Source organism: Equus caballus, chromosome 8 (assembly GCF_041296265.1).
Source record: "Equus caballus isolate H_3958 breed thoroughbred chromosome 8, TB-T2T, whole genome shotgun sequence".
NCBI classification, from domain to species: domain Eukaryota; kingdom Metazoa; phylum Chordata; class Mammalia; order Perissodactyla; family Equidae; genus Equus; species Equus caballus.
Genome location: NC_091691.1, coordinates 64,753,829 through 64,779,351, shown reverse-complemented (window position 1 = coordinate 64,779,351; position 25,523 = coordinate 64,753,829). Strand labels below are relative to the sequence as shown.

General features: G+C 36.6%; 1 protein-coding gene across 7 annotated transcripts in view; it reads right to left on the bottom strand.

Moving 5' to 3' along the window:
* Positions 1-25,523, bottom strand: part of ELP2 (elongator acetyltransferase complex subunit 2) — a 44,955-nt gene that overhangs the window by 17,017 nt on the left and 2,415 nt on the right. For 2 of the 7 annotated variants that reach the window (XM_070220941.1, XM_070220942.1), the window contains exons 2-19: positions 25,047-25,125; positions 24,813-24,874; positions 24,590-24,678; positions 22,210-22,280; positions 17,894-18,032; positions 17,424-17,501; positions 15,889-15,953; positions 15,043-15,109; positions 14,445-14,585; positions 13,245-13,340; positions 12,041-12,141; positions 11,702-11,833; positions 8,769-8,918; positions 6,926-7,114; positions 4,745-4,814; positions 3,876-3,971; positions 3,669-3,726; positions 2,987-3,059 (exon numbers count right to left, since the gene is read on the bottom strand). In XM_070220941.1, coding sequence (XP_070077042.1) covers positions 2,987-3,059; positions 3,669-3,726; positions 3,876-3,971; positions 4,745-4,814; positions 6,926-7,114; positions 8,769-8,918; positions 11,702-11,833; positions 12,041-12,141; positions 13,245-13,340; positions 14,445-14,585; positions 15,043-15,109; positions 15,889-15,953; positions 17,424-17,501; positions 17,894-17,951 — 1,374 coding nt within the window. In that variant the 5' untranslated portion in view covers positions 17,952-18,032; positions 22,210-22,280; positions 24,590-24,678; positions 24,813-24,874; positions 25,047-25,125. Of the gene's footprint in view, positions 1-2,986; positions 3,060-3,668; positions 3,727-3,875; positions 3,972-4,744; positions 4,815-6,925; positions 7,115-8,768; positions 8,919-11,701; positions 11,834-12,040; positions 12,142-13,244; positions 13,341-14,444; positions 14,586-15,042; positions 15,110-15,888; positions 15,954-17,423; positions 17,502-17,893; positions 18,033-18,440; positions 18,582-22,209; positions 22,281-24,589; positions 24,679-24,812; positions 24,875-25,046; positions 25,126-25,523 lie in introns of those variants that run through there. The other 5 variants (XM_014727704.3, XM_070220940.1, XM_001916080.6 and 2 more) reach the window with 3 other exon arrangements.

Sequence of the window (25,523 nt, the reverse complement as noted above, 5' to 3'; positions counted from 1 at the left end):
AAGACGAACTCTGTATGACTCCACTCATAGGTGGTAGTTAACATATAGACAAAGAGAACTGATCGGTGGTTACCAGGGGAAAGGGGGGGTGGGGGCAGCGCACAAAGGGTGAAGTGGTGTACGTACAACATGACTAACAATAATATACAACTGTAATTTCACAAGGTTGTTAACTATCATAATCTTAATAAAAAAAAAAGAAACTGTCAAGCTGATTCTAAAATTCACATGGAAAAGCAAAGAACCTGGAATAGCCAAAATAACTTTGAAAAGCAAGATGACAGCAGAAAGACAAGTACTTCCTGGTTTCAATACATATTATAGGTATAGTTATTAAGAGAGTATGGTATTGGCATCAAGATAGAAAAAAAAAAATCAATGGAACAGAATAAAGTCCAGAAACAGACCTACATATATATGGTCAGCTGATTTTTGACAAAGGTTCAAAAGGCAGTAGGTGAAGGAATACTCAACCTAAGATGATGGAATAATTAGATATCCACATGCAAGAAAATCAACGTCAATCTATACTCCATGCCAAATGCAAGAATTAATTAAAGATGTATCATAGGTCTAAATGTAAACCTTAAAATCTATAAAACTCTCAGAACAAAGCATAGAAGATATTTGTGATGTTGAGTTAGGCAAAGATTTCTTAGATGCTACACAAAAAGCATAATCCAATATAGAAGAAATTGGTAAATCAGATTTCACCAAAACATACAACTTCTGCTCTTTGAAAAACACCATTAAGAAAATGAAAAGACAAGCCACTGGGAAAAATTATCTACAGAGCATATAGCCGATAGTTGTATCCAATGTATTTAAAGAACTTTTGAAAATTCAGTAATAAGAAAACAATCCAAGAAAGAAAGGGGCAAAAGATGTGAAAATATTTCAAGATTTGAAAATATTTCAGAAGACATATAGCTGGAAAATTAGCACACGAAGAGATGCTCAACATCATAATTTATTAGGGAAATGAAAATTACAGCCACAATGAGATATTACACACCTATTACAATGAATGGTTAAAAAGACTGACCATACCAAGTGTTGATGAGGGTGTGGAGCAACTGGAACTCTAATACACTGCTGGTGGGATTGTAAAACGGTACAATCACTTCGGAAAATAGCTTGGCAGTTTCTTAAAAATTCAAATATAAATCTATCATATCATCTAGTAATTCCACTCACAGGTATTTACTTAAGAGAAATGAAAGCATATATGCATGTAAAGACCTGAACACAAATATTCATAATTGCTTTATCAGTAAAAGTCAAAAGCCAGAAACAACTCAAATGTCCATCAATAAGTGACTGGATCAACAAATTGTGATATATCTGTAAAAGGGAAAACTACTCAGCAATAAAAAAGAATAAACTATTATTACGTGCAACAACATGGATGAATCCCCAATTATTATACCAACTGAAAGAAGGCAGACACAAAAAGAGCGCACACTGTATGATTCTGTTTATATAAAATTTTAGAAAATGCAAACTGTGCTATCAATGACAAAAAAGCAGATTAGTGGCTTCCTTAGGATGGGGGCAGGAAAGAGGAATTACCAAGAGGCAGTAGAAATTTTGGGGTTGATGGATATGCTCATTATCTTGATTGTGGCGATGATTTCACAGGTATAAATATATGTCAAAACTTATCAAATTGTTCAATTTCAACACGCAGATTATAGTACACTAATGACACCTAAATAAAGCTGTTAAAAATGTTAGTTTAAAAGAAAGATGCATCTAATAATTTGCTTTCCCAGTCAAAACCAAACGCGTGGCTGGCACCCTCCATTTAAAAAACTCAGCTACCCTGAGGTTAGTGCCTAGAGGAAAAAGCTACTAGAAGTTTCCATGGGTTATTTACCCTTCTATTGGGGAGGTGAGCTTAGACAAACCTTTAGATTCAAACTTCCCAAGTCACACTATCAATCACATCTCTTTCCTACCATTTATTAAAATATAAAACACAGAAAAAGTATACAAATAACAAAAATAAAAGAAAGATGCACATACTTGCTGCAAGGGAGCCAACACGAAAAGGAAAAATAATCACTTATATGACTGACAGTGCCCAAAGCTAAAAACAAATTAGCTGCTCAGTAGAAGTACACCTATTCTTGCTGCTAAAAGACCCATTCTTCCCACAGGACCCTGTAATAGACAGAGGTACTCTCACTAGCACCCTCACTGAGGGGATGACAAGCTAGGGGGTCGGGGCAGGAGGAATATTTCTTATGATGCCCCTCAATACAGGCCAAGGGCAAGAAACCACAGCAAAAGTCGGGACAGGAGGCCCATCAAGATAGGCAGCTCTAATCATCACACTTAAAACAAGTAATAAATTTTAGAAAATTTAGAGGACTGTGTGGGTCTCAGACCCCTCAGATAATCCTCCATAAATATTATTTCACTCCACAGAATATGGATAAATATTGAATAGTCAGTTAAAGACCATTCCCCCAGGCAAATGTTTGAAGTGCACTGTTCTATAGTGCCACGTGCTGGTGGCTAGCTGAGCCGGCCACCACCCTGCCTCACCCTGGCATGGGCCGAGGGACTCCATCCACTTAGGTCAGTACCCAGAGTGTCCTAGAGAAACTGTCAAATGGAATGTGCTCCGGGTTTCACCTTCTCATTCACTCTGTGTCGCCAGGACTCCAATTACTTAAAATTTATTTATCACATTTTTAAGACTCATTTTAAGGTACCTGATTAAATAATTTTTGAGTAAGGGCATAAATCAGATCAAACCAAGTATTTAAGATAAAAAATGTGCAGTTGAAATAGATTTAAAATGCAACTGCAAGCTTCTGAAAGGACAGAAAGGAAGAGATTGAGAAAGCAAGACCCAGAAGAAGTAGGCACCAGTGGCCTTTCATGGAGTGTTCTGACAAAACCACTACCAAACTTGAGAAGCCTGATGACTCAAATAACCTGTGACTAAGTAGAATAAAAAAGTAAAATTGCCTACCTTACAAGCTGAGGCAAGCAGAGTCTTTGAATTGCTACAAGCAACACAGAATATTTCATAACCGTGTCCATATCTAAGATTCAAAAAGAAAAAATGCATGACCCCTATATTAGTAAATGTACCTACTCTCATGCTGCAAAATTTTAAAATTGTGAAGAGAATAATATCAATCTCTCTAGCTTACATACAATTTTTTTAGGGAACACTACTGTCTAGGCAAATATTTGGGGAAAAAAACAGACTGGAAGAAAAGGCCAGCTTTCTAGAAGTAATACAACTTATTCAAACAATTAGATTAAAACACGAGTTTTCACCCCCAGTACGTAAACACCCCCAGTATGTAAACAATAAACCATGGAAAGGTTTTGACGGGGAACCACCAAAGGAAAAAAAAACCAGAATAATAAATTTTAAGTCTTTTTAAGAAAGGAAAACTATACATAAGGTTATGCTTCCCTACTTAAAAAATTAAGACCAACAAACAAAACTAGTAAGTATAATACACAGTAATATAAAAATCTATGTGAAGTTTGATTCTTGCCCCTTTGTCAAGGCCACTGAAAGACCTTTAGAGTGAGGGGGAAAACGCAGGGAAGAGGAAAGCAAAGGAGAAAATCAAGTTGCGGATGAAAAAAATCACAAGTTATGACAGAACCAAAGAGCTAAGAACAGTTTAACTTACAGTTTTTGAACTTCAGGCCACAAAGTATTCTGCAGAAGATGATCCTCAGTGGGAGGTTCTACAACAAATTTACAGCGTTGCAGTAATTTTTTCTATTTATCATGCAAAGAAAAAGTGAATTCTATAGTACGATTTAGGTCAGCAGTGGCAGATATCATATCATGTGTAATAATGGTTCTATTAAACCATCTTTTTGCCTCTTCTTACCAGTAAGTATGGAGGGTTGAAAGGCCACCTGGTGGTACTCGAAACCAGTACTAGTTAACAGCTCCTCTCCATCAGAAGGCTGAGAAGCTATATCTCCTAGTTTAAAAGAACAGATCAACATCATGAACGTAGTTACCATCTTTATGTCTCCTATACATGTCCCAATATTAAGGCCACCAGTTAGAAAGTGGTGGCACTTCAAAGTAGTATACTTCAAAGTCATCCCTGTGATTCCAAAGCCAAGGGTATTTCTACTTCTCCAGAATTTTCCAAATGTGCTCCTTAGAGCACTAGTCAATTCCATAAAGATTCCTTCCTTTTTCTTCCAACTAACATTTCCCAAACTTTTAAAACTATGGAACAGATTCTTCAGGCTGCCTATACTAACATCCTCGGTTGTAGTGCTCCAAGAAATACACTTTGTGAAAGCTGAACCTATTTCAGGGTCTGCATGTATACACAGAGTACTTATCATGAAATATCTGATGGAGAAGACAGATATATATATATATTGTGATTTTTTAAAAAATCAGCTGTAATGAACATTAGGTACGTGTTATACAAGTGCATAACTAGGTTTTTTTGTGTTTTTTTTAAAGATTTTATTTTTTCGTTTTTCTCCCCAAAGCCCCCCAGTACATAGTTGTATATTTCTCATTGTGGGTTCTTCTAGTTGTGGTATGTGGGACGCTGCCTCAGCGTGGTTTGATGAGCAGTGCCATGTCCGCGCCCAGGATTCGAACCAACGAAACACTGGGCTGCCTGCAGCGGAGCGCGCGAACTTAACCACTCGGCCACAGGGCCAGCCCCCTGTAACTAGGTTTTAAGTACCACTATGGGTTCAATAATTTTGGACACTAAAGCCTTACCCTGAAAGACAGCTTTATTTGATAATCCCAAAGCAGGGACGGTAGCTCCTTCTGGAAGATCACCATCTTGCTGGAATAACAAGTATGATACATGCTTTAAACAATAAAAGTTACTGTGGTGCTACAAAATGTTAAATTCATAAGTGCTGAGAAGCAGTTAAAACACCACCTTGTGTGGATATCTGCCCACACTTCCATTTCCTGAACCAACAGATGCAAGACTAAGCAATCATTCTCCAACTGACAGGCTCCAGCTAACCCACACTTCCTACCCAATTTATGAAGTTGGGCATCCTCTCATCCATGAGCTCACTGAACCCAAACAGCTTGATGGGTCTCAGAGTCTGACAAGGAATGCACCGGGCTGGCTTCTAGCAAAGAGTGGGCTGGAAATGGAAGGCCTGGAGCTCTACTTCCAAGAGTCTCACAGGCACATCCCTGATGATGCTCATGCAAACAAAGACGTTTCCCAGAAAGACACAGTCACAGTATTTTCATTAAACATATTTAAATAATTGAACATTTTGAAACTTTGTAACAGAATGCTATTTGAATAATCTGCTTATACTCTGTAATTTATATCAATCGAATTATCTCATATGAGATTAACCATCAAAACTGGCACATGTCCATAAACCAAGAATGTTTCTTACAATTTAGACTTTAATATAGGGGCTGGAACTTAACACAAACATGAGCAATGGGAATTTAAGCCATCATCAAGACATAAGAGACTGAATGCTTTATCTCAAAAGCCAAGAAAAATGAAAACAGTAGGGAAAAGAAAAGTAAGAAATATCCCTACATCACTATCCCTACATTCAGTATGGAAACAAACCCCAAAATACAGCAAGAAGCTTTCCAGTCTATAGTATTCCTGTATCTTAAGACACAGAATTGAGTATATACCTGGGAGCGAGCCTCTCATGGAATCCTAAAACCACATTTCATTGCCTAGAATTCAGAGATCTTGAAACTAATTGCCCTTCCACCCCTAAAGCTCTATATAATAATGACAATCAAGACCTCCCTTTTGCTCTCAAGCCTGTTATCCACTGTGATTAGAAACAAGCAGGAGAGAATCTTAAATCTCCACATAATCGAGAAACCTGTAGCATGAGGCGCTCGGTATACACTCCAGGAAATTTAGTTGGACATTTCATTTCAAATGACTTACTTTCTTCTGCAATCCTACCCAGACTGGTGCTAGTTTCCCTGCTTTCAGAGCCTCAGGGCTCAAATGTATCCTGCTCCCACTTAACTCTTTCACCCAAAAGTGTTTTCATCACTTTCTTTGTTTAGGGACCTCCAAAGGCACCTCATAGTCTAAACTGTGTCTGCCTTCCAAGGTCCTCCACCATCTGACTTTCCTCCAACCTCTCCACTTCCCTCTATATACTCTTCATTCCAACAGCTCTGGCCACCCTACTGATCCCTCCCTCTCTCTCTCCTTCCTTCCGCCTATCAAAAGTGTACTTACCCTTTTCAAGCTCAGAAATAAACTTGTGACCCAACTCTAGGTAAAATAAGGACCGTACGATATGCACTTCTGTGAAACACAGCTATCTTCCTACTTAATTTCCCTTTCTTCAAAACTAGTTACAATTTTTATAACCTATGTGTTTTTATAAGTACTCAAAACTTTTGTAGAAACGGAGTAAATAAAAACTTGCCCTTTCAAAACCCAAATGAAGTCTCCTTAAATGTTTTCCCATTACTCCTACACAGTGACCTCTTCCTTCTATGAAACTTACTTTGGCCACCACAGGATTTAGCAATTACCTGGTCTCATCTCATAATTGCAGGTGTGTTAGTTCCACTGCTCCCTACCCCAAACTACACCTAGATCGCAATCTCCTTGAAAATGTGACCCACCTATTATATTTTTTTTATCATAGGTACCTAGCACAGTGATGATACATAGTATTCGTGCCTTAATTTAACATTTTAATTCTGCCTCAGTGTCTTGGGCTCCTTTGCTACAAAATTTCTGGTTTTAATATTTAAATCACCGCATGCCATTCACTACATGCCATCATGCACACACAAGTTTGTCAAGCCAATAATAAATTATGTGACTTCCTTTCTACCCATATATTCCATTCATAGCCTTAAGCAAAAATTTTTTAAATTTAAAACGAGGTGACTAGATTTAGTTAAAACATTTAGAAGAATACGCACATCACAAAGCACATGAGCCAGTGATTGGCCCGTAATGGCACAAAAACTTTCCACGAAATTCCGAGGTGCAGAAAATACTCGAAGAACTTTTTCATCAGCTCCAGATACAAACTGAAACCGATTAATCATTGCCAAACATTTCAGATCATATCCATGTATCTGAGGCCTTGCAATTTCATGCCAAGTCACCTGGGTATTAAAACAGGACAAACAAAAATGATTATATACATTTCAAAAACGATCATACGTTTCAAAAACTGAATTATTTTTAACAAGCAAAATAACAGATGCAAAATTATTATGCCATGGAAACAAGACTATGGGGCAGATTCATCCATGCTGTAGTGTTAATCAATAGTTGAATCCTTTTTATTACTGACTAGTATTCCCCTGCATGGATACACCACAACTTGTTGATTGAGTTGTTTCCAATTTCTGACTTTTACTGAAAAGGCAGTCATGAACATGCATGTACAAGTCTTTGCATGGATATACGCTTCTATTTCTCTTGGGTAAATACCACCTATAAGTAGAATGGCTGGATGATACAGTAGATGCATATTTAAACTGTTAAAAACCTACCAAACTATTTTTCAAAGTGGTTGTACATTTTACAATCCACCAGCAGCATACGAGAGCTCCAGTTGCCCACACCCTCACCAAACTTGGTATAGTCAGTCTTTTAACTTTAATTATTCTAATAGGGGTATAATGGTATCTCCTTGTAGCTTTCATTTGCATTTCTCTAACAACTCATAGTGTTGAGCATCTTTTCCTGTTCTTATTTTCCATCCATATACCTTCTTTGGACAAATATCTGTTCAAATCTTTTGCCCATTTTTTACTGGATCGTTTGTTTTCCTATTACTGAGTTCTGAAAAGTTCTTTATATACTCTGGATACAAGCCCTTTGTCAGATATGTGCTTTATAAATACCTTCTCCCAGTTTGTGACTTGTCTTTTCATTTTCCTGACAGTATCTTTCAAAAAGGAGAAATTTTACATTTCGGTGAAGTCCAATTTATCGATATTTTTTTTAATGAATCATGAATGAACAACAACTCAGCTGTATCGGTTACAAATCACCAAGAGCCACAGAAAACCACTCCAAATCATTTGTCTTGTCTTTTAATTGACTATAGATGTTGCTCCCAAAGTCCTCAACTCTATTAATTTGAGTCTATCATGTGCTACTGAAGCAGTAATGTCAGTAGCAAACTTCATTAGCTCTCATGGACTAACTCATAGTTCTATGAATTTTTGTCAGAAATTGAAGCTGAGTACACTGATTTTCTCTACCACATACCAGTTCAATGGCTTACCAGTGGTAAAGTTTTACTGCAATGTTTTTGGTCTTAGAGCCAAGATTGAAAAGTTTCTTGAACAAGAACTGCCCTCAACCACTATTATCTAATACTATATGACTTTAGAAACTAACTTTACTGCATACTTGATAGTGCTCCCTAGTGTAGTAAAACTAAAATTACAAGATATAACAGAACTTTTATGTTGAACTGAAGTAAATATGTTTTGATACCTAATATTTGAATTGTCTGAATTGTAAAGGGTATCTGTATGCCTGAGTTTTCAAGAAAATGCTGAACTATTTTCCAGAGTGGCGTACCATTTTGTATGCACACTAACAATATATGTAAGTTCCACTTGTTCTGCAGCCTTACTACTTATTGTCAGTATTTTTTACTTGAGCCATTCTAGAAGGTGTGTAGTAGCATCTGGACATGGTTTTAATTTGCATTTCCCTAATGACTAATGATGTTTCCCAACTTTTCATGTGTTCGTGAATGTTTTCAAAGTGAGTCAGTCAAGTAGGAAGATATTTTACCTGTGGTTGGTCTTTTCTCTTCCATGGAGCAAAAAGTCGAGTTGTCTGGTCAGTACCAACAGTGATGATAAATTCTCCTTCTGGATCCCACATTAGGTCTTGGACACCATCAAAGTGTCCCGAAATGACAATCTCTGGAGTCCACTCTCTCTGCAATGAGAGTGCTCATGATATATATCAAAATAATCAAAGACTCATCACTACTCAAAATAAAGTCTGAGAAATGCCTTCAGGCCTCATGTCCGATAAGGGGAAAGATTGAAGCCCCTAGGCAAGGTGAAAAGCTAAGTATACAAGATGGGATCTTAAATTAATAGGATCCGTTTTCCAATCAAATGTATTAAAACTTAAACATTCAAATCTCTGTTGTGTCCTTTAAAGCAGTAACCCTGGGTAGTTCCCTTCCATTCATCATTTACTGAAGGCCTCCAAGAAGCCATACATTACTTATCCTTTCTGTGCCTCAATTAACTCTTCCGTAAAAGAGTCACCCAGTTCACAGGGTCCTTATGACGATTAAATGAGTTTACATTTGTAAAGCACACAGAACGATGCTGGCACATACTAGGCATTATGTAAGTATTTACATGTTAAACTAAATAATAAAGAAAGACTATTGTGTAAAATGAGTTAGATTCTGAGTGTGTGCATGATGGTTTTATTAAGTAAAGGGAATTTCAGGTGTAGAGAACAGAAGGCTGAACCAAACCTCGTTGGTCCACCTACTGAGGGAGCCTGGACCAATAACCATATAAAACAGTGACAATGAAATACAGAAAATGTCATACACATGGTCCACACAGCATCTTTTTGAACAACCTCAAGCAGTGGTAAAACTTGTCTTTAGAGGAAATCAAATTTGTATAAATAGCTAAAAGGTCATTTAAAGCCAAGTATGATGAATAGGGTCAGTGATTAAGCTAAGCTATATTATTTTCTGGTCAAAAAAATAAAAAGGCTGTGACAAAGAAACACTACTAATTTCCTCTATGACATAAAAACTGATTCTAAAGTTAGCACTCATGGGAGTTTCCAAAAAGTTTCTACAAAGGGCAGCACTTTTGTACTATCAGTACAGTTTTCCATTGTAAAGTCCTAAAGAGCAGTGTTTGTTCATAAAAAATCACTCGATTATAACAAAGGTACTGCTCTGATTTGGGATATTGACAATGGAGGAGGCTGGAGGTGGGGGCAAGCGGACAGGGGTATATGGGAACTCTGTACTTTCTGCTCAATTTTTCTGTGAACCTAAAACTGCTCTAAAAAATAAAGTCTATTAAAAAAAAATCACCCTCAATACTTGGTAAGTAGCTATTATAAACCTGAAGTCAAATTATAAGCACAAGTACAGTGAAATTCTGTCTTCTGGTTTGAGTTTCTCCTTATTCATCTGATGCTGTTTTCTATGAAGTCCCTAAAAGATGAGCTGATGAAATATGGCTCAAAGCAGCTCCAAGTTAAGAATGAAAGTAAATTTATCCTAAAAATATTTCTTATTTAAAAGCGCCATGGTGATGATTCCCTGGTTCATTTAATAGTGGAAACAATCTTAAAGTTCAACTCCAAATGGAAGACACAAGGGAAAGAATAAAGCACTCTATGTATTGAAAAGCCAAATCCCCATAGGTGACACAATTATTACAAAGCCCACAAACTAAAGGTTATGCAAATCAGTGAATTTTCACTTTATAAAGGAAGCCATCAGATGCACACAGAATCTGCTGACTCACATTTCACTCAGTGTTCTCATTTCTTTCATTTATTTAATTTAAAATACATATATACTGTATCTAGTTATGTGCCAGGCCCTATTTTTCATACTCTACAAACATTAACTTATTTAAGCATCATAAAACTCTATGAGTAGGTGCTATTACTTCCTATATTTTACAGATGAGGAACCAGAGAGAGAAGTTAGGTAATGTCCTCAAGGACACACAGCTAATAAGTGAAGGGGCCAGGATTTGAACACATGCTCTCTAGCCCCAAGGCCTGTGCTCTAAGCCGTCACTATGTTCCTGCTACCTCATTTCCCAAACCAAAAGCAGCAGATCAGAAGCAAATCAGAAAGAGATGGAACACTGCTGAGAGGCAGCAATGTGGCTAGAGGCAGACTACCTCTTTTTGAGAAGAGATAAAAAAATTATGAGAAAGCTCCAAAAGAGCCCAATATTTGGAGGGCCATTTAGAATTACACACATCAACAGCCTTACCTAAGAGCATCAATATATTCCATCACAAAATAACAGGTGCTCCTAATGCTCTTTTCAATAATTATCTATAGAGCACCTAGCTGTCCAACTAGAAAATATCAAGTTATATTATCTTCTTTAGAAAGGCAGGGAAGTTACACATTTTAGGAAAAACTGCCATCAAAAAATTTACATAGCTTAAAGAGACAGTTTAAATTTATGTAGCTTAACGCTCACTTATGTAGAAAACTTACCTATGTGCAAATTTCAATACCCCAACAATGCTGGACAGATGAATACTTTTATTCTTAGAAAACCATGAGTTTCTTACCTAGTATAACTACAGTATAATGCCTACAGAAAGAAGTGATGGCATTTGAACTTAAATGCTTCTATTATATTTCTAAAGAGTGTCATGAGTAAAACAACACTGTTTATCTAGGTTTCATTTAGAATTCACTCTATTTGATCAAAAATGCTTTATTTAAAATGCTTTTCTTGGGGCTGGCCCCATGGCTGAGTGGTTAAGTTCGCACGTTCTGCTGCACGTGGACCAGTATTGGTTCGAATCCTGGGCGCGGACATGGCACTGCTCATCAAACCACGCTGAGGCAGCGTCCCACATGCCACAACTAGAAGGACCCACAACGAAGAATATACTATACAACTATGTACTGGGGGGCTTTGGGGAGAAAAAGGAAAAAATAAAATCTTTAAAAAAAAAAAAAATGCTTTTCTTACTGGGTTAGCTGCATTCTGTTTCCAAAGGTGCAATGCTCCGTGGAAAGCATGAGCAATGATCATGGAACCATCTTCATTGAACTGGCAATCATAAAATCCCAGAGTATTTCCACCCACTTCACCTACTCGAACCTATGCAATAATAGATAGAAAACAATTTATAATCAATAGTCCACATTTCTCACAATAGAAACCATTGATTCCAGAGATTATGTTCTCACTTATTTAACATATACATGTAAAGAGTGAACATTTGCAGCTCTAGGAACTTACACTTGGGATTTAAATAATCAGTTTATTAAACCCAATTTTATGTTCCTTCAATACCCACATTTTTACCTGCTCTAGCCAAACTCCTGACTCTTCATCTGGAGCCCAGAGAATCATGGTTTTATCCATCGAGGCAGACAACAATCTCATTGGCTGCTGTAGAACACCATCTAAAAAATAAAAACTAATGTTTTTAGGTGATCAACAAGCATGATGTTTGTAGATTACCAGAAAAAAACAATATGGGTACTGTGAAAACATTTACTGCAGCACTGCAATAGCGAAATTTTGGAAACAACACAAATGCCTACCATTGGAAGAACAGATAAGTTGTGGTACAGTTAGACAATGGAACATCAGACTTCAATAAAAATCAACAAACTAGGGCTACATGAATCAACATGGATACAACTCCAAAACATATTAAGCTAAAAAGGCAAGTTGTAAGATGATAGATACATATTGATATTGCTTTAGTAGCTATAAAACAATATTGTTTATGGCTATACAAATGTATAGTGAAAGTATAAAAAAATGCATGGGAATGATATGCACTGAATTCAGTACTGCAGTTGCCTCTAGGAAAGGATGGAGGGGAAAGGGTTCAGGAAAGAATACACAGGGGTCTTCAATATCAATGACAGCTAATTTACTCATTTTTTTAAATTGCAGCAAATACAGAATAACATAATAAAGCTGAATAGTGGTTATCTGAGCATTAATTATTGATATTCACTACTCTTGTCTTAGGGAAGTGGCTAGGGGAACAATATGAAGCTATGCCTTGCTCAACTCTATACTCCAGCACTAGCTTGAGCATGCACAGAACCATCATTCCATAAATGGAAGTTAAGAGGAAGAGCAAGACAGGGAAAGAGTCTTATTTTTTCATAAATGATGTGTCTCAGTATTACCAACTTTATATGACCAAGGGTAGAGATTCCAGTGAAGTTGGCTTGAAAGTCAATTTTTCTTAAATCCCATAAAGACTAGGTGGAAACTTTTAAGAGAAAAAGTTAACAGGGGTGTGGTGGTTTCAGCATCAGGGGCAGGAACCATACTTTGCCTGCTCATGAGTATAATCTTCAATGGAACTGAGTGTCCAGCATAACGGTTAACAGGACTGGAGTACGACACTTTGCCAACTTGAAAATGTCTTCTATTTGAGATTTCTAATCACACACAAAAAATCCTCCACTTGATCTGGTCAGCTTAAAACTCTGTATGTGAGATTTAACTGAAATAAGGGATATGTTTATGTTTTTCTTCCTACCTTTATAAAATGAAGGTTGCCAATGAACTGCATTTACCCAGTTTTCGTGACCAGCCAGCACAGTTTCCAGAGTAATCGCAAATTCTATTTTAATACCTATAACAAAAGCAACGAAGAAGTATTCTTTCCTCAAAGCTCTTCTAAGAAGAACCTTTCACTATCAACTCAGCTTTATTTATATCCCCCCAAAAATCAGAACAAAACGTGATTTAGACTCAACAAAAAGAACATGCCTTCTAAATTTCATTAACTTCACCCACTGTTTAAAATTACAGGAGAAAAAGTTCTAAAAACAGATGAATTTTTCTCTATCTGATCATAAATAAATATTAAGGAATATATTCTATTTTTAAAATTTTCTGTGATAGCTATGTTATACTGCAATTAAAAAGCAAAAACAGACATGCCAGCCTCCTTGCTATGCTCATTCAGTGTAATAATCTAAAATACCGTTAAAAAAAATTAAATGAAAAAATAAAGGCAGTATGGTGACCTTTCAAACAAAACAGTTAATGAAAACATCACAAAAAATTTCATATTTGGGAACAGCTATTTATAATATGCTAGTTATAGTATTTCTTAGTCCTCCCCATAAAACTACATTACCAAAGTCTCAACTCTAATGAGCCTTATAATCAATAAGAGTAGTAACAAAGAAGCAAACTCCTGGGTGAACAAAGCTCACTGAGAACTAACTTTATAATTTAGATACACATTCAAAAAATATCTCCTTCAAGTACAACATTCCCACAGGACCTACCATGTAGAAGTACTGTTCTGATGCCAGATACTAAGAAAATTAGAATTACATATACTACTCAAATGTAGGGATTTAGCTTGTCTCTTATGAATATCTTCCAAGAAAGAAATGGGTAAATCACATTATTCCTTTAGATTTTCCTTTGCTAAAACTGCAAATTAAGTAACATTTTACAATTAATTTATTGAGAAAACATTAAACATTTTCATCAACTTTTTAAACATCTCACTAACATGGTTTAGAAGAAAACTAAATTTCATAGATGAAAAATGACTCATTCTCACATGAAAATAAAAAAGGAAAAATGCCTACTATCAGTTTCATGAAGGGATCTGATAATTCTGAAAAACTAACCTTCACATAGGTGTGTGGTTAACAGACAAAGCAATCAGCTAGTTGACCTAAGTATCGTTACATCGAATATTTTCATTATTACTCACTTTCATTTTCTACAGTGAAAGTATTTTCCTTCAGTCTTACATTATCATCATACTGAGTTTCTAAAGATGTTGATTTTATATACAGCCTCCATATTCGTATCAGGCAATCTTGTGAACAGCTTGCTAGGAAAAGATCTCTACCTAATTAAAAAACAAAATTTTATTATTTTAAAAATATTACATTCTTAAATTTAGGTACAAGACTTTCTCCTCTACAATATGCACATTTCTAGACTTCTTGAAAAAATTAGATTTTGCTTCTTTACCCTTCATTCATTTGACCTATATTCATTTTTAATAACATTGACAAATATATATTCAATGCTAATAAATGATTATATACATGTGGTACTCTTATATTACTAAGAATGTCTGCATGTGGAATAATCAGCTAGTGTCCTCTTTTAAACACCAACTTGTTTCCTCCTCTACCACCCCAACTAATAGCTAATAGAAGGAATAAGTATCCTCTTTTCTAATTGGGACATAGAAAACTATAACAAAGAAAATTTACAATTAAAATGTAAGAGGCTGCTTTCTTGTAAGTATACACATACTTGTCCCCATCATAAATAGTTCAGCAAAATTTCATACTGACCAAAGGCTGCCCACTCCACGCCTCTTATCCAATCCTCATGTCCACAGAGAAAAAGCACTTTCTGAAACTAGTAAGATAAAAATCATCGGGCTTGATGTAAGAATTTAATATTTTCATGTATATCATTGATTTCATTTGGTCTTGGCCAGTCCCATGCATCCTTTTTCTTTTACTGGGAACACTATCTGATTAGATGTAAGATAGAGATCTCACTTGAGAATGAAAAATCCCATAACCATCTAAATCATCTAACTGAGCAATGCTGAGCAAATAATATAATATCTGTAGACCTCAAATACTCTAAATGTTTGCAAGGTAAAACGACAAATGCTGTCATGCAATATAGAAAAGTGTTGGGTAGCTGGATATTCACAACCATTTTAAACTTTCTTATATCATGCAAAGAAACAAATATCTCCATTATTAAATAAATGAGCCTAGAGTTAACCAATCCCCTTTTTAGAAATTCTCTCCTCCAGTTTAACCACTCAAACAGTAAAGCTCAGGACAAATAAAGACTACCAGGGAGTGTTTCACCAGAGCTATGTTATACTTCATTTAACATTTTTTTTTAAAACTCACTACCACGGCATCTTCATTCTCTCCTTCCCCCACCTAACAACCTGTTTTCCCCTAACAACTCTAGAGCTGGTGGACAAGGCAGCAGTTGCTTCGTGTTCAGAGAAACTCTAATGGAGGATTGTCAAAAAGAGCCTTCTACCGGTACATGTATTTTGGTTTAGATGAGAACATTCCTAAAATTCTATTATCTGGAAATAGTGTATATTAAAGATATGTAATTAAGCAGGACATAATTCCAGCCTCTTAATAAACGCCATTAATTACCTGATCATTTTGTTGAACAAATAAGTGAATTCTGCAGTCATCATCGCCACATGCTAATATTGGTACTGGAGGAAAAATAAAGCGGCTTCATTATAAGTATTCCATCATATGTTACCATTATCACCTACGCTGGATTCTAAGCTCTAGATAAAGAATTCTGACTTCTATTTCCCAAACCACTGAGCAAATAAATTGAAAGTGCTCAATAAATGTCTCTAGGAATAAAATGAACACTCTAAAATGTTCTATTAAATGGTTACTTGGCAAAAAATGACTATTAATTAACTGAGAGTCCTTTCCTCCATTCTGTCATTAATGATAAAAAGGAACAGTGAAAAGAGAAGCTCAAGAGCAACTTTGGAGCATTTTCAGTGTGTCAGCCAGAGACTAGTACAAAAAGTTGTTAGCCCACTGAATAATAAAACAGAAGAGTTACTACGAGCCTAGCATTATGGCTATTGCACAAAGATTCAAGGGTATGTTTGTTACTTGAGGATCTTATCTTTTGTTTGAGAATTCAACAGTAAAGCAAAAATCACAAAGCAATTAGATAACAAAATAAACGGGCATGTAATTAAATATGTGGTTAAAAAGCTATGAAAAGTGCAACTGTAAAATTGGTTTCCTTTAATAAGATAAAAAACTAATTTACATTACCAAGGGACAGCCCTAATGACCGTGGAGCAACATAAAATAGGAACTCCTTTTCTAAGGAGACACTATGCTGCTAAGTATACTTTTCAAAGATTTGCTCACTTTAAATCAACTAAAAACAAAAACAAAAGACTCTAGTCACTTGGCCTTAATGAAGATGGGAAGAAATTAAACTCTAGGTTATGAAACCAGAATGCGTGCAGTTCCTCCTTCCAGGGAGCCGTCACCCAAGTGGGTGTACCACATGAAACCATGCAGTTGCAGCTCCTGCCACAGACAGCAATAGAGGCTGGTGACTTCCAGGCCCTGCCTCTATTAGGCCTGTCCTCCAGGTTACTGAGGCGGCAAAGAGACAGAATGACCCATATTGGCCAGCATCTTTGTGGAGGATAATCAAAGAGAGGTACCGATGGGTTTCACAGAAACGGGAAATTTTTCTGTTTGGAGATTTTAAGTGGTCACAGGCAAACTGTCATGACGCAAGATGTGAAGGGGATGTCATCTTGAAAGAAATGCTCATATGGTCCATCTTCAGTACTTTTTCAACTTATCCCAGACCTTTACCTTCTAAAGAGTTAATTTTCCCAAGCTAGATCTATATATGTCAACAATATCTTTGATAAATAGCAGTATCAACCTTGAGTACGTATTAAGCCATTTAAACTGTCAACAGCTACCAAAATTCCTAATAGCTTCCCCTTACTTTATGTTCTATACTCAGTTCATTTGAATATTGAGAACAAAAGTATGTTATCCATGTCTCAACTTGTTTCATGAAAACATTCAGATAGAAAATTCAGACCTGATACCTTTTAGGTTCTGGTCATATGGAAATATACAAATATATTGCTCTTCTAATATATACTTAGCAGGATACTCACCATCAGTATCAGGCAAAAAAGATAAGCAGAGAGCCAGAGTGAACCCACTTCCAAAGTTCAAGGTCTGAAGGCACGTTACTAAGAAATAATAAAAACATCATGAACAACTCACTCTGAATTTAGAGGTTGGGTAGCATCACAGCCTGGTGCTGTCACAGCCCTGGGTGTCAGCAGGGAGATTAGAGAAGTCAATCTTGAGCCCCCTCTGACCCTCTGATTGATAAATGGCCAATTTTTATCAAGATTGCAGAACAAAATGACTCATGTGAAAAGGCTTAGAACAAATTTACATTAAAAAATAGTTTGGTATAGAGGAATTTTGAAAACATAAAAGAAACAAACATCTAAATTAGAACTATAAGTTTTAAAACTGCTTGAAAGACTGAAAAATATATGTATGCTCTTGTGGTTCTCATTCATTTGACAATTACTATTTCATTTGTTTGGATTATAATGTCCCTAAAACTCACCTTCCAAACCCCTTTTAGACCAGACTCGAACAGTAGAATCTGAAGCTGCAGAAACCATCAGTGTTGCCCTCCTCTGGTAAACAGCATGCACTGCATAAACAGGTCCTTCATGGCCTTGGAGATGGACTGCTTTTAAAAGCTGAATCAGAGAGAATGACAAAAATATTACAATAAAAAAGGAATTACCGGTTTCACTTTTATTTAACTGGAATCACAGGATTAAAGGTACTCTTAAAAAATACCTGACCCAGAAATAGGTCCTTACAGCTGAGGAGAATGTAAACTTTCAAGAAGTCTGACCATATGAACACACAACATCTGCATACACTCTGACACAGCAATCTCCCATCTAAGAATCTACTCTGAAGAGATAACAGCACTGGTGTGACTAACAACAAAAGACGAATGCAGAAGGATATTCATCACACTCTTTATAATAGTGAAAAATTGTAATCACCCTAAAATTAATAGAGAACTCATTAGATAAATTATTGTTGACATACATTATAGTCAATAAAATGGACAATGTTGATAAACATATGCTTACTATCACGGAAAGATGTCCACGACACTGACATTTTTGAAGAACAAAGGACAGCTTTGTAGCATGTTCCTTCTTTTGGATTAGTCTAACCTTTCCTCTTGAAGAGATTCAGCATATACACTTTGACCTCATTACTTTACGTAACTGCAACACATAAGGAGGCACACAATCTCAGTTTGTCTCAATTTTACTGAAGTTAACCTTGCTATCCCGGTAAAAGTAGTGTCTTGCAGAATTCTTCATTGTGAAATTGATTTATTTTTGGCAATACTATGTGAGATTATACTTTGGGATTGAGTAAATATTCTATTCTCCATTAAACTTTTACCAATACTTTTAGTATCTACTCATGATACTTGCCTGAATTAAGTATAGCTGCAAAATGGGAAAACAACAAACAGAAGTGGAAATCCCATTTATTTATCAAGTCTATTCGCTTGCCATGCAAGAATATTTCATATGGAATCATTTCTGCTACGTTGGGTCTATTTTCAGACTTCATATGTGTGAGATTCCACCACTTCCTTTGAAATGGATTTTCTCTGCCTCTCCGCTTATCTGTTTTGCCTGGTACTGATGGTGAGTATCCTGCTAAGTATGTATCTTCTGTAAATTGTCTGCTGAAATAGAGGTGTCCCTTAAACGTCTCCTCAGTTGTTTTCCCAATTACTTAAACAGAACTCTGCCATTCAAGAATGCAATTAATTGTTATGTAGAAGGATTGTATGCTAACTTCCCTTAATCATTAACCTCTGGCTTCTTTAAAAAAACATTAAAAAAAACTCAGGTACAGTAAAATCTCTTTTATGTATAATTATACACACACAACTAGAGATGTGGAACAATGTTCTTCAGAATGTTAACTCTGTTGAGATTTTGTAGTTTTTTCCTTCTTTATACTTTTCTGTTTTTAAACTTTTTTTACATGAATCTATCATTATCCCCTAAAATATTACATCTATTGAAAATAGTCACTTCAAGTCTTTAAGCAAAGTTGTATTTCAGCCATCAGATAATTTTAAGAACTCAAAGAAATCTCTCAAGTTCACCGGCTTTTTAAAAAACAATGCTCACTATTCAAAGACTCAAGCCTCTCATTATACCAGCTTGGAATTATTTCCTTTTACCAGAAGTCAAGGTGTGTTGAGCACCTGTGTGCATGGAAATACACACAGGAAGGAACCCCTAAGTCCGTAAGATTATCATGTGTGGCCCCTTCCCCTAAATCCTCATTCCCTTCATCCCTCTTTTATGCCTTTCATCGTCCTTTTCTCCTCCTCCCTGTTCGGCCTCATGTTCTCCCCTCTGGCCTTTCCCGTCCAAGTTTGCTGTCTGCCATCAGCTTAATTTCACTAAAATTGGGACAAACTGACACCGGGTGCCTCCTGATGTGATGCATTTATGAGTGCTCAGATGGCTCTCTCTGGATTCCTCTGCCAACATCAATCCGAACAGGAGCTGAGTTTACTACAGTCCCCTTTGGTGCTCTCATTCAAGTTTTGGTAGCTCCAAAATCCCCAACTCCACACCTGCCCTTACTTTCTGAGGACAAATCTGGGTGTCTGGCCAGAAATTCAAATGATATGTCTACAACTGAATCCCACATCTGCCCTCCTACTTGCCTATTTTCATTTGTAGAAGCACCTTTTTCTTGGGGCCCTAAGATAGATTATCACCATTTTTGATCACTCACTCTCCTAACTACCAGCTCCCCACTCCTTTGATAACTACCTAGTCAATGCCCAAATCATTTTTCCTTCAAAAATACACCCCATATCCCTTCCTTCATATTTTTCCTACTCTAATTTGGCACACTACTGTCAGATTAATCTTCTTTTGATATTCATACTCCTCTCTTTAGAAATCATCAATGACTTACAAATGCCTGCTAATAAAGAACAAACTTTTTAGGGGCCGGCCCCGTGGCCAAGTGGTTAAGTTCACACACTCCCCATCGGCAGCCCAGGGTTTCGCCAGTTCAGATCCTGGGCGCGGACATGGCACTGCTCATCAAGCCATGATGAGGTGGCATCCCACACGCCACAACTAGACGGACCCACAGCTAAAAATATACAACTATGTACCAGGGGGCTTTGTGGAGAAAAAGGAAAAATAAAATCTTAAAAAAAAAAAAAAGAACAAACCTTTTAAGCTAGTATTCACATTCACACACAGTTGACTCTTATTCTACTTCTCTAATATTACTGCCCACAATGTAGCATCTAGAAACATTTCTGAAACTGTATACCTCAGAGTTACAAGGGATTCTAAGAAATTTAAAAGGAAAAAAAATCGGACAAGCAATAAGTTTGGGAAGTGCTAGTTAAACAAAGATAAGCAGATTCATCTGTATCAGAACTTTTCAGAGCCTTCACTACGCTCATGTGCGTTGGGATTCTCTAAGACAGGTATACAATACACAGTATTTCCAAAACTTGATCGGCCACAGATTCCTTTGTACACGGACCCTCTTGAGAGATGAATAATTCTCTGAACAAACTTCAGAAAGCTCTGCCCTAAAGACATCATAGGCTTTGGTTAAAACTGGATACTCCTGAGCAGGTGTTATCCTTTCTCCTCTGAGCTTTTATATATGTATTTTTCCTACCTGGAATCGTCATCCCTTTCATTCCTCCCAAAGAAATAAATCATCTCACACTTTAAGACCCAACTCAAAGGCCACCTCTTAAATCTCTCCTGAACTCTCACAGCACCACGGTTGTGGTACAGCAAGTTAGAGCGCCTACGCATGTAGCACCCCTGTACTTTATTTATTCAAGTACATTTTCCTTCAAACCTCTGTACCTGATTTATGAATAGGATTCTGCCTCATCTACATGTTCTGCATGGCGGATGTTCAAATATCTAATGCAAATTTTCTTTTTTAAGATTTTTTTTATTTTTCTTTTTTCTCCCCAAAGGCCCCTGGTACATAGTTGTGCATTTTTAGTTGTAGGTCCTTCTAGTGGTGGCATGCAGGATGCTGCCTCAGCGTGGCTTGAAGAGCGGGGCCATGTCTGCACCCAGGATTCGAACCGGTGAAACCCTGGGCTGTCGAAGTGGATCACGCGACCTTAACCACTCGACCACGGGGTCAGCCCTCTAATGCACATTTTTTTTTAACTCACTTTTCTCTTTTAATCTTTGCTTACAAGTAGAAACAGTCTAACTGTTCCTCCATTCACATCCAGCATTGCAGATCATAACATCACTCAGGATTATATAAATGTATCCACATGGCAACAGCTGTCCCACGAACACAACAGTATTAATTTTTGCTACCACTGAAAATAGAACAAACAGCCCATGTAAGAGAAGTTTGAAAATTATTCCAAAATAATGGGAAATTCACAGAAATGATTGACAACATATGAATATGGGAGCAGATATTAGCAGAAAGGGTACAGGGCCTGTGAAGCAAGGAAGACAGAGGATCTGGATTACTGATAAGCAAGAATGAGGCAACTTCATAAAGGAAGAACACAGTAGAAATAAGGAAAAAACTGAAAATAAAAGTAGATATAACACGCATTACTTCTAACTACAGTCATGTACCAGATAATGATGTTTCAGTCAGTGACAGACCATGTATACAACAGTGGTCCCATAAGGTTAGTACCATATAGCCTAGGTGTATAGTCGGCTATACCATCTAGGTTTGCATAAGTACACTCCATGATGTTCACAAAACGACGAACTTGCCTGACACATCTCTCAGAATGTATCCCCATTGTTAAATGATGCACGACTGTATACATGTATCTATACCCACCTGATTATTCTCTATTTCCCAGTGAATCACTTGATTATCAGATCCTCCAGAAACTAATTCAGTAGAAGGAGCTGAAAAAAAATTATCTCTCAGTAAATGCTTTTGTTTCTTTTTCCCCAGCTATTTTGAAAAATTTCAAAGTTATAAAAAAGCTATAAGAACACTCATATACCCTTTACCTAAATTTACCAACTGTTAACATTTTGCCGTATTGGCTTAATATCTTGCTCTCTATAGGTATATATACAGACCTTCGTTTTTGACAAACCATTTAAAAATAAGTTGCATACATGAAGCTCTCTGATCCTCAAACACTTTACAATATCCCCTAAGAACTGGAACATTCGCCTACATTATCACAATGCAATTATCACATTCAAGAATTTTAACATTGATATAGTATCCTTATATAATATACAGTCCAGATGAAAATTTCTCCAGATTGTCCCAGTAATGTCATTCATAACTTTTTTTTTTGACTCAGAATCTAAGGACCACACATTGCACGTTTAATTCTCACATCTTTTTAGCCTCCTTTAATCTAGAATAGTTTCCCAGTCCCACCCAACCCCATGCGGTTTTTTTTTTTTTGCCTGAGGACGATTTGCCCTGAGCTAACATCTGTCGCCAATCTCCCTTTATTTTATATGTGAGCCGCCATCATGGCATGGCCACTGAGAGACAAGTGGTGTAGGGCCACGCCCAGGAATCAAACCCGGGCCACCAAAGCAGAGCGCAATGAACTTAACCACTAGGCCACCAGGACTGGCCCAGTCCCCTATTTTTTGTGACAGTGAGAGTCCTAACCACTTGTTTTGCAGAATGTCCCTCAATTTGGATTTATCTGTTGTTTCCTCAAGATAAGATTCAGGCTAAACACTTTTGGCAGGAATAACACATATAAGACATAGTCAGTTGCTGCTTTGAAGTATATGGTATGTTTTTGAGATCAAACACCTATTTCCAAATAGCTCTTTTAAACACTTACAACTTCTTGTTGATAAGAAAGAGGAATAAGAACCAAAGAAGGGGAAATAATATAACAATTTTGATTTTCCATTTATTTGTTTCTTCTGCCCTAGGTGCTGTTTGCCTAAGGAACTTCAGATTTGTATTCAGAAGTCCGTTCATGTCATAACCCTGCTGCCTGCAGCTGTGATCTTAGCTTTAATTTCTTCATGTATCACAGAAATGAAACCATTTACTTAACTACATGCTTTTGAGAATTACCATAAGGTACATGAAAACAGTTATTTTAAAAATCAGACATTTTAAGGATATGAATGATATTATTAAGATTTTACATGTCACTGATACATGGGTTAGAAAGAATACCTGAATTACCTGGCAGTAGAGCCCTATTCTTAGAGGAAATCAATCATAATAATTACATATTACAGTGATACACAAGCAATTCATTTTATGTAACCTCACTTTTAAAGGGAAGATAAAATATACAAGCCCAAATTAATATTTTATAATGAATCCCTATACTGAGATTTCAAGAAGTCTTTGATGTCATTTGGTGGCAATTAATATAATTACAATTGTGTTTTAATATCTGCACTAACTGCCACTCTTTCTACTATTTAATGGTTTATATTGACTCAATGTGACTAATCCTACATTATCAACTGAAATAAGGAGCTTATTAAACTTTTTTTTTTTTAACGTCACAGATAAAATCATAGCAGTCTCACTAACTCAAAAATTCTGCATTTGTGTCTGGCTCATAATGCTCTCAATAAATGTTTATGGAATGAAAAATAAATTAATTCAGAGTCCATAAGAATTCTACAGTAAGTATATTTAAGACATGAGGAAAATTCCACAGGACTGTGGAAGCACCATCCAAAATACAATACATTAATTAAAAATTCTGGAGTCACAGAATCTTAGAAATGAGAGACCTGGAGACAATCTAGTCTAGCAATTCTTAAATCTTTTTAGTGTCAAGACTCTTTTTATACTCAAAATTTTTTGAAGACCCTAAAGAGCTTTTCTCTATATGGACTATATGTACCAATATTAAGCACATTAGAAATTAAAACTGAGAAATTTGAAAAATACTTGTTTATTAGTTTACTTAAAAATAACATACATGTTAATATAAATAGCACTTTTCAGGGGAGGGAAGGACTCTATATTTTCCAAAACAAAAAATTAATTTGTTTCACATTTCTGCAAATCACTTTAACGTGTGCCTTTATTAGACTACAGCTGGATTTTCCTATCTGCTTCTCTATTTAATCTGTTGCGATACCAACATCATGTGGCTGCTAGAAAACGTAACTGCACACTTGTGATAGAACGAAAGTGAAAACTGTGAATAACTTAGTATTATTCTGAAAATAATTTTGACCCCACAAATGTCACGAACCTTTAAAGGTCCCCTGATCCAGTCCAAGCCTTTACTTTTCAGACGTTACTAACGTGCAATCTGGAGTCAACAGAGTTGCAATGTCCTGCCTAAAAGAGCAACAGTTTGTCTGTGGCAGGAAGAAACCTCCAAGTTAAATCTTCTGAATCCCAGCCTGGGCCCCAACACAGGCCCTGTTTCCAGGCTTTCAATTAAAAGCTGTGGGCAATGGCAGGGATCTCACCACAGTCACGGGCTGCCTCTATCCTCATCCTAAGCACTGCTGTGTCCTCCATGCTTCAACTGCTGCAAAAGTACAGATCAGATATTTCACTGGGCATATCATTTTTCTTCTGTCTTCCAATTGTATAATATCAGATAAGCTAAGGCTAACTCAGGCGTGATGAAAGAAAAATGACTAACCATACTTTATCGGAAAACAACTGAGATCAGTTTTAACAATCAAATTAATACTTACAACCATCCTGTTTACCAATCCACTGTACACAATTGACTCGAGCAGCGTGACCATTCAGGTTGGTGATAACAACTCTTTTCTTTAGAAAAGAAAACACCAGTTAGCGAATTAGAATTTATCCTACAGAGGAATTAATAAATTAATTAAAATCAGATTTCAGTGTTTTTGATGCTAATATAAAGTTCAGGATTACTTCACACAGAATGGCCTTCCTTAACTTTTTTCTTTTTGAGGAAGATTAGCCCTGAGCTAACATCAGCTGCCCATCCTCCTCTTTTTGGTGAGGAAGGCTGACCCTGAGCTAACATCTGTGCCCATCTTCCTCTACTTTATATGTGGCACGTCTGCCACAGCATGGCTTGACAAGCGGTGCGTAGGTCCACACCTGGGATTCAAACCGGTGAATCCCGGAACACTGAAATGGAATGTGCGAACTTAACCGCTGAGTCACCAGGCTCGCCCCTTAATTCATTAATT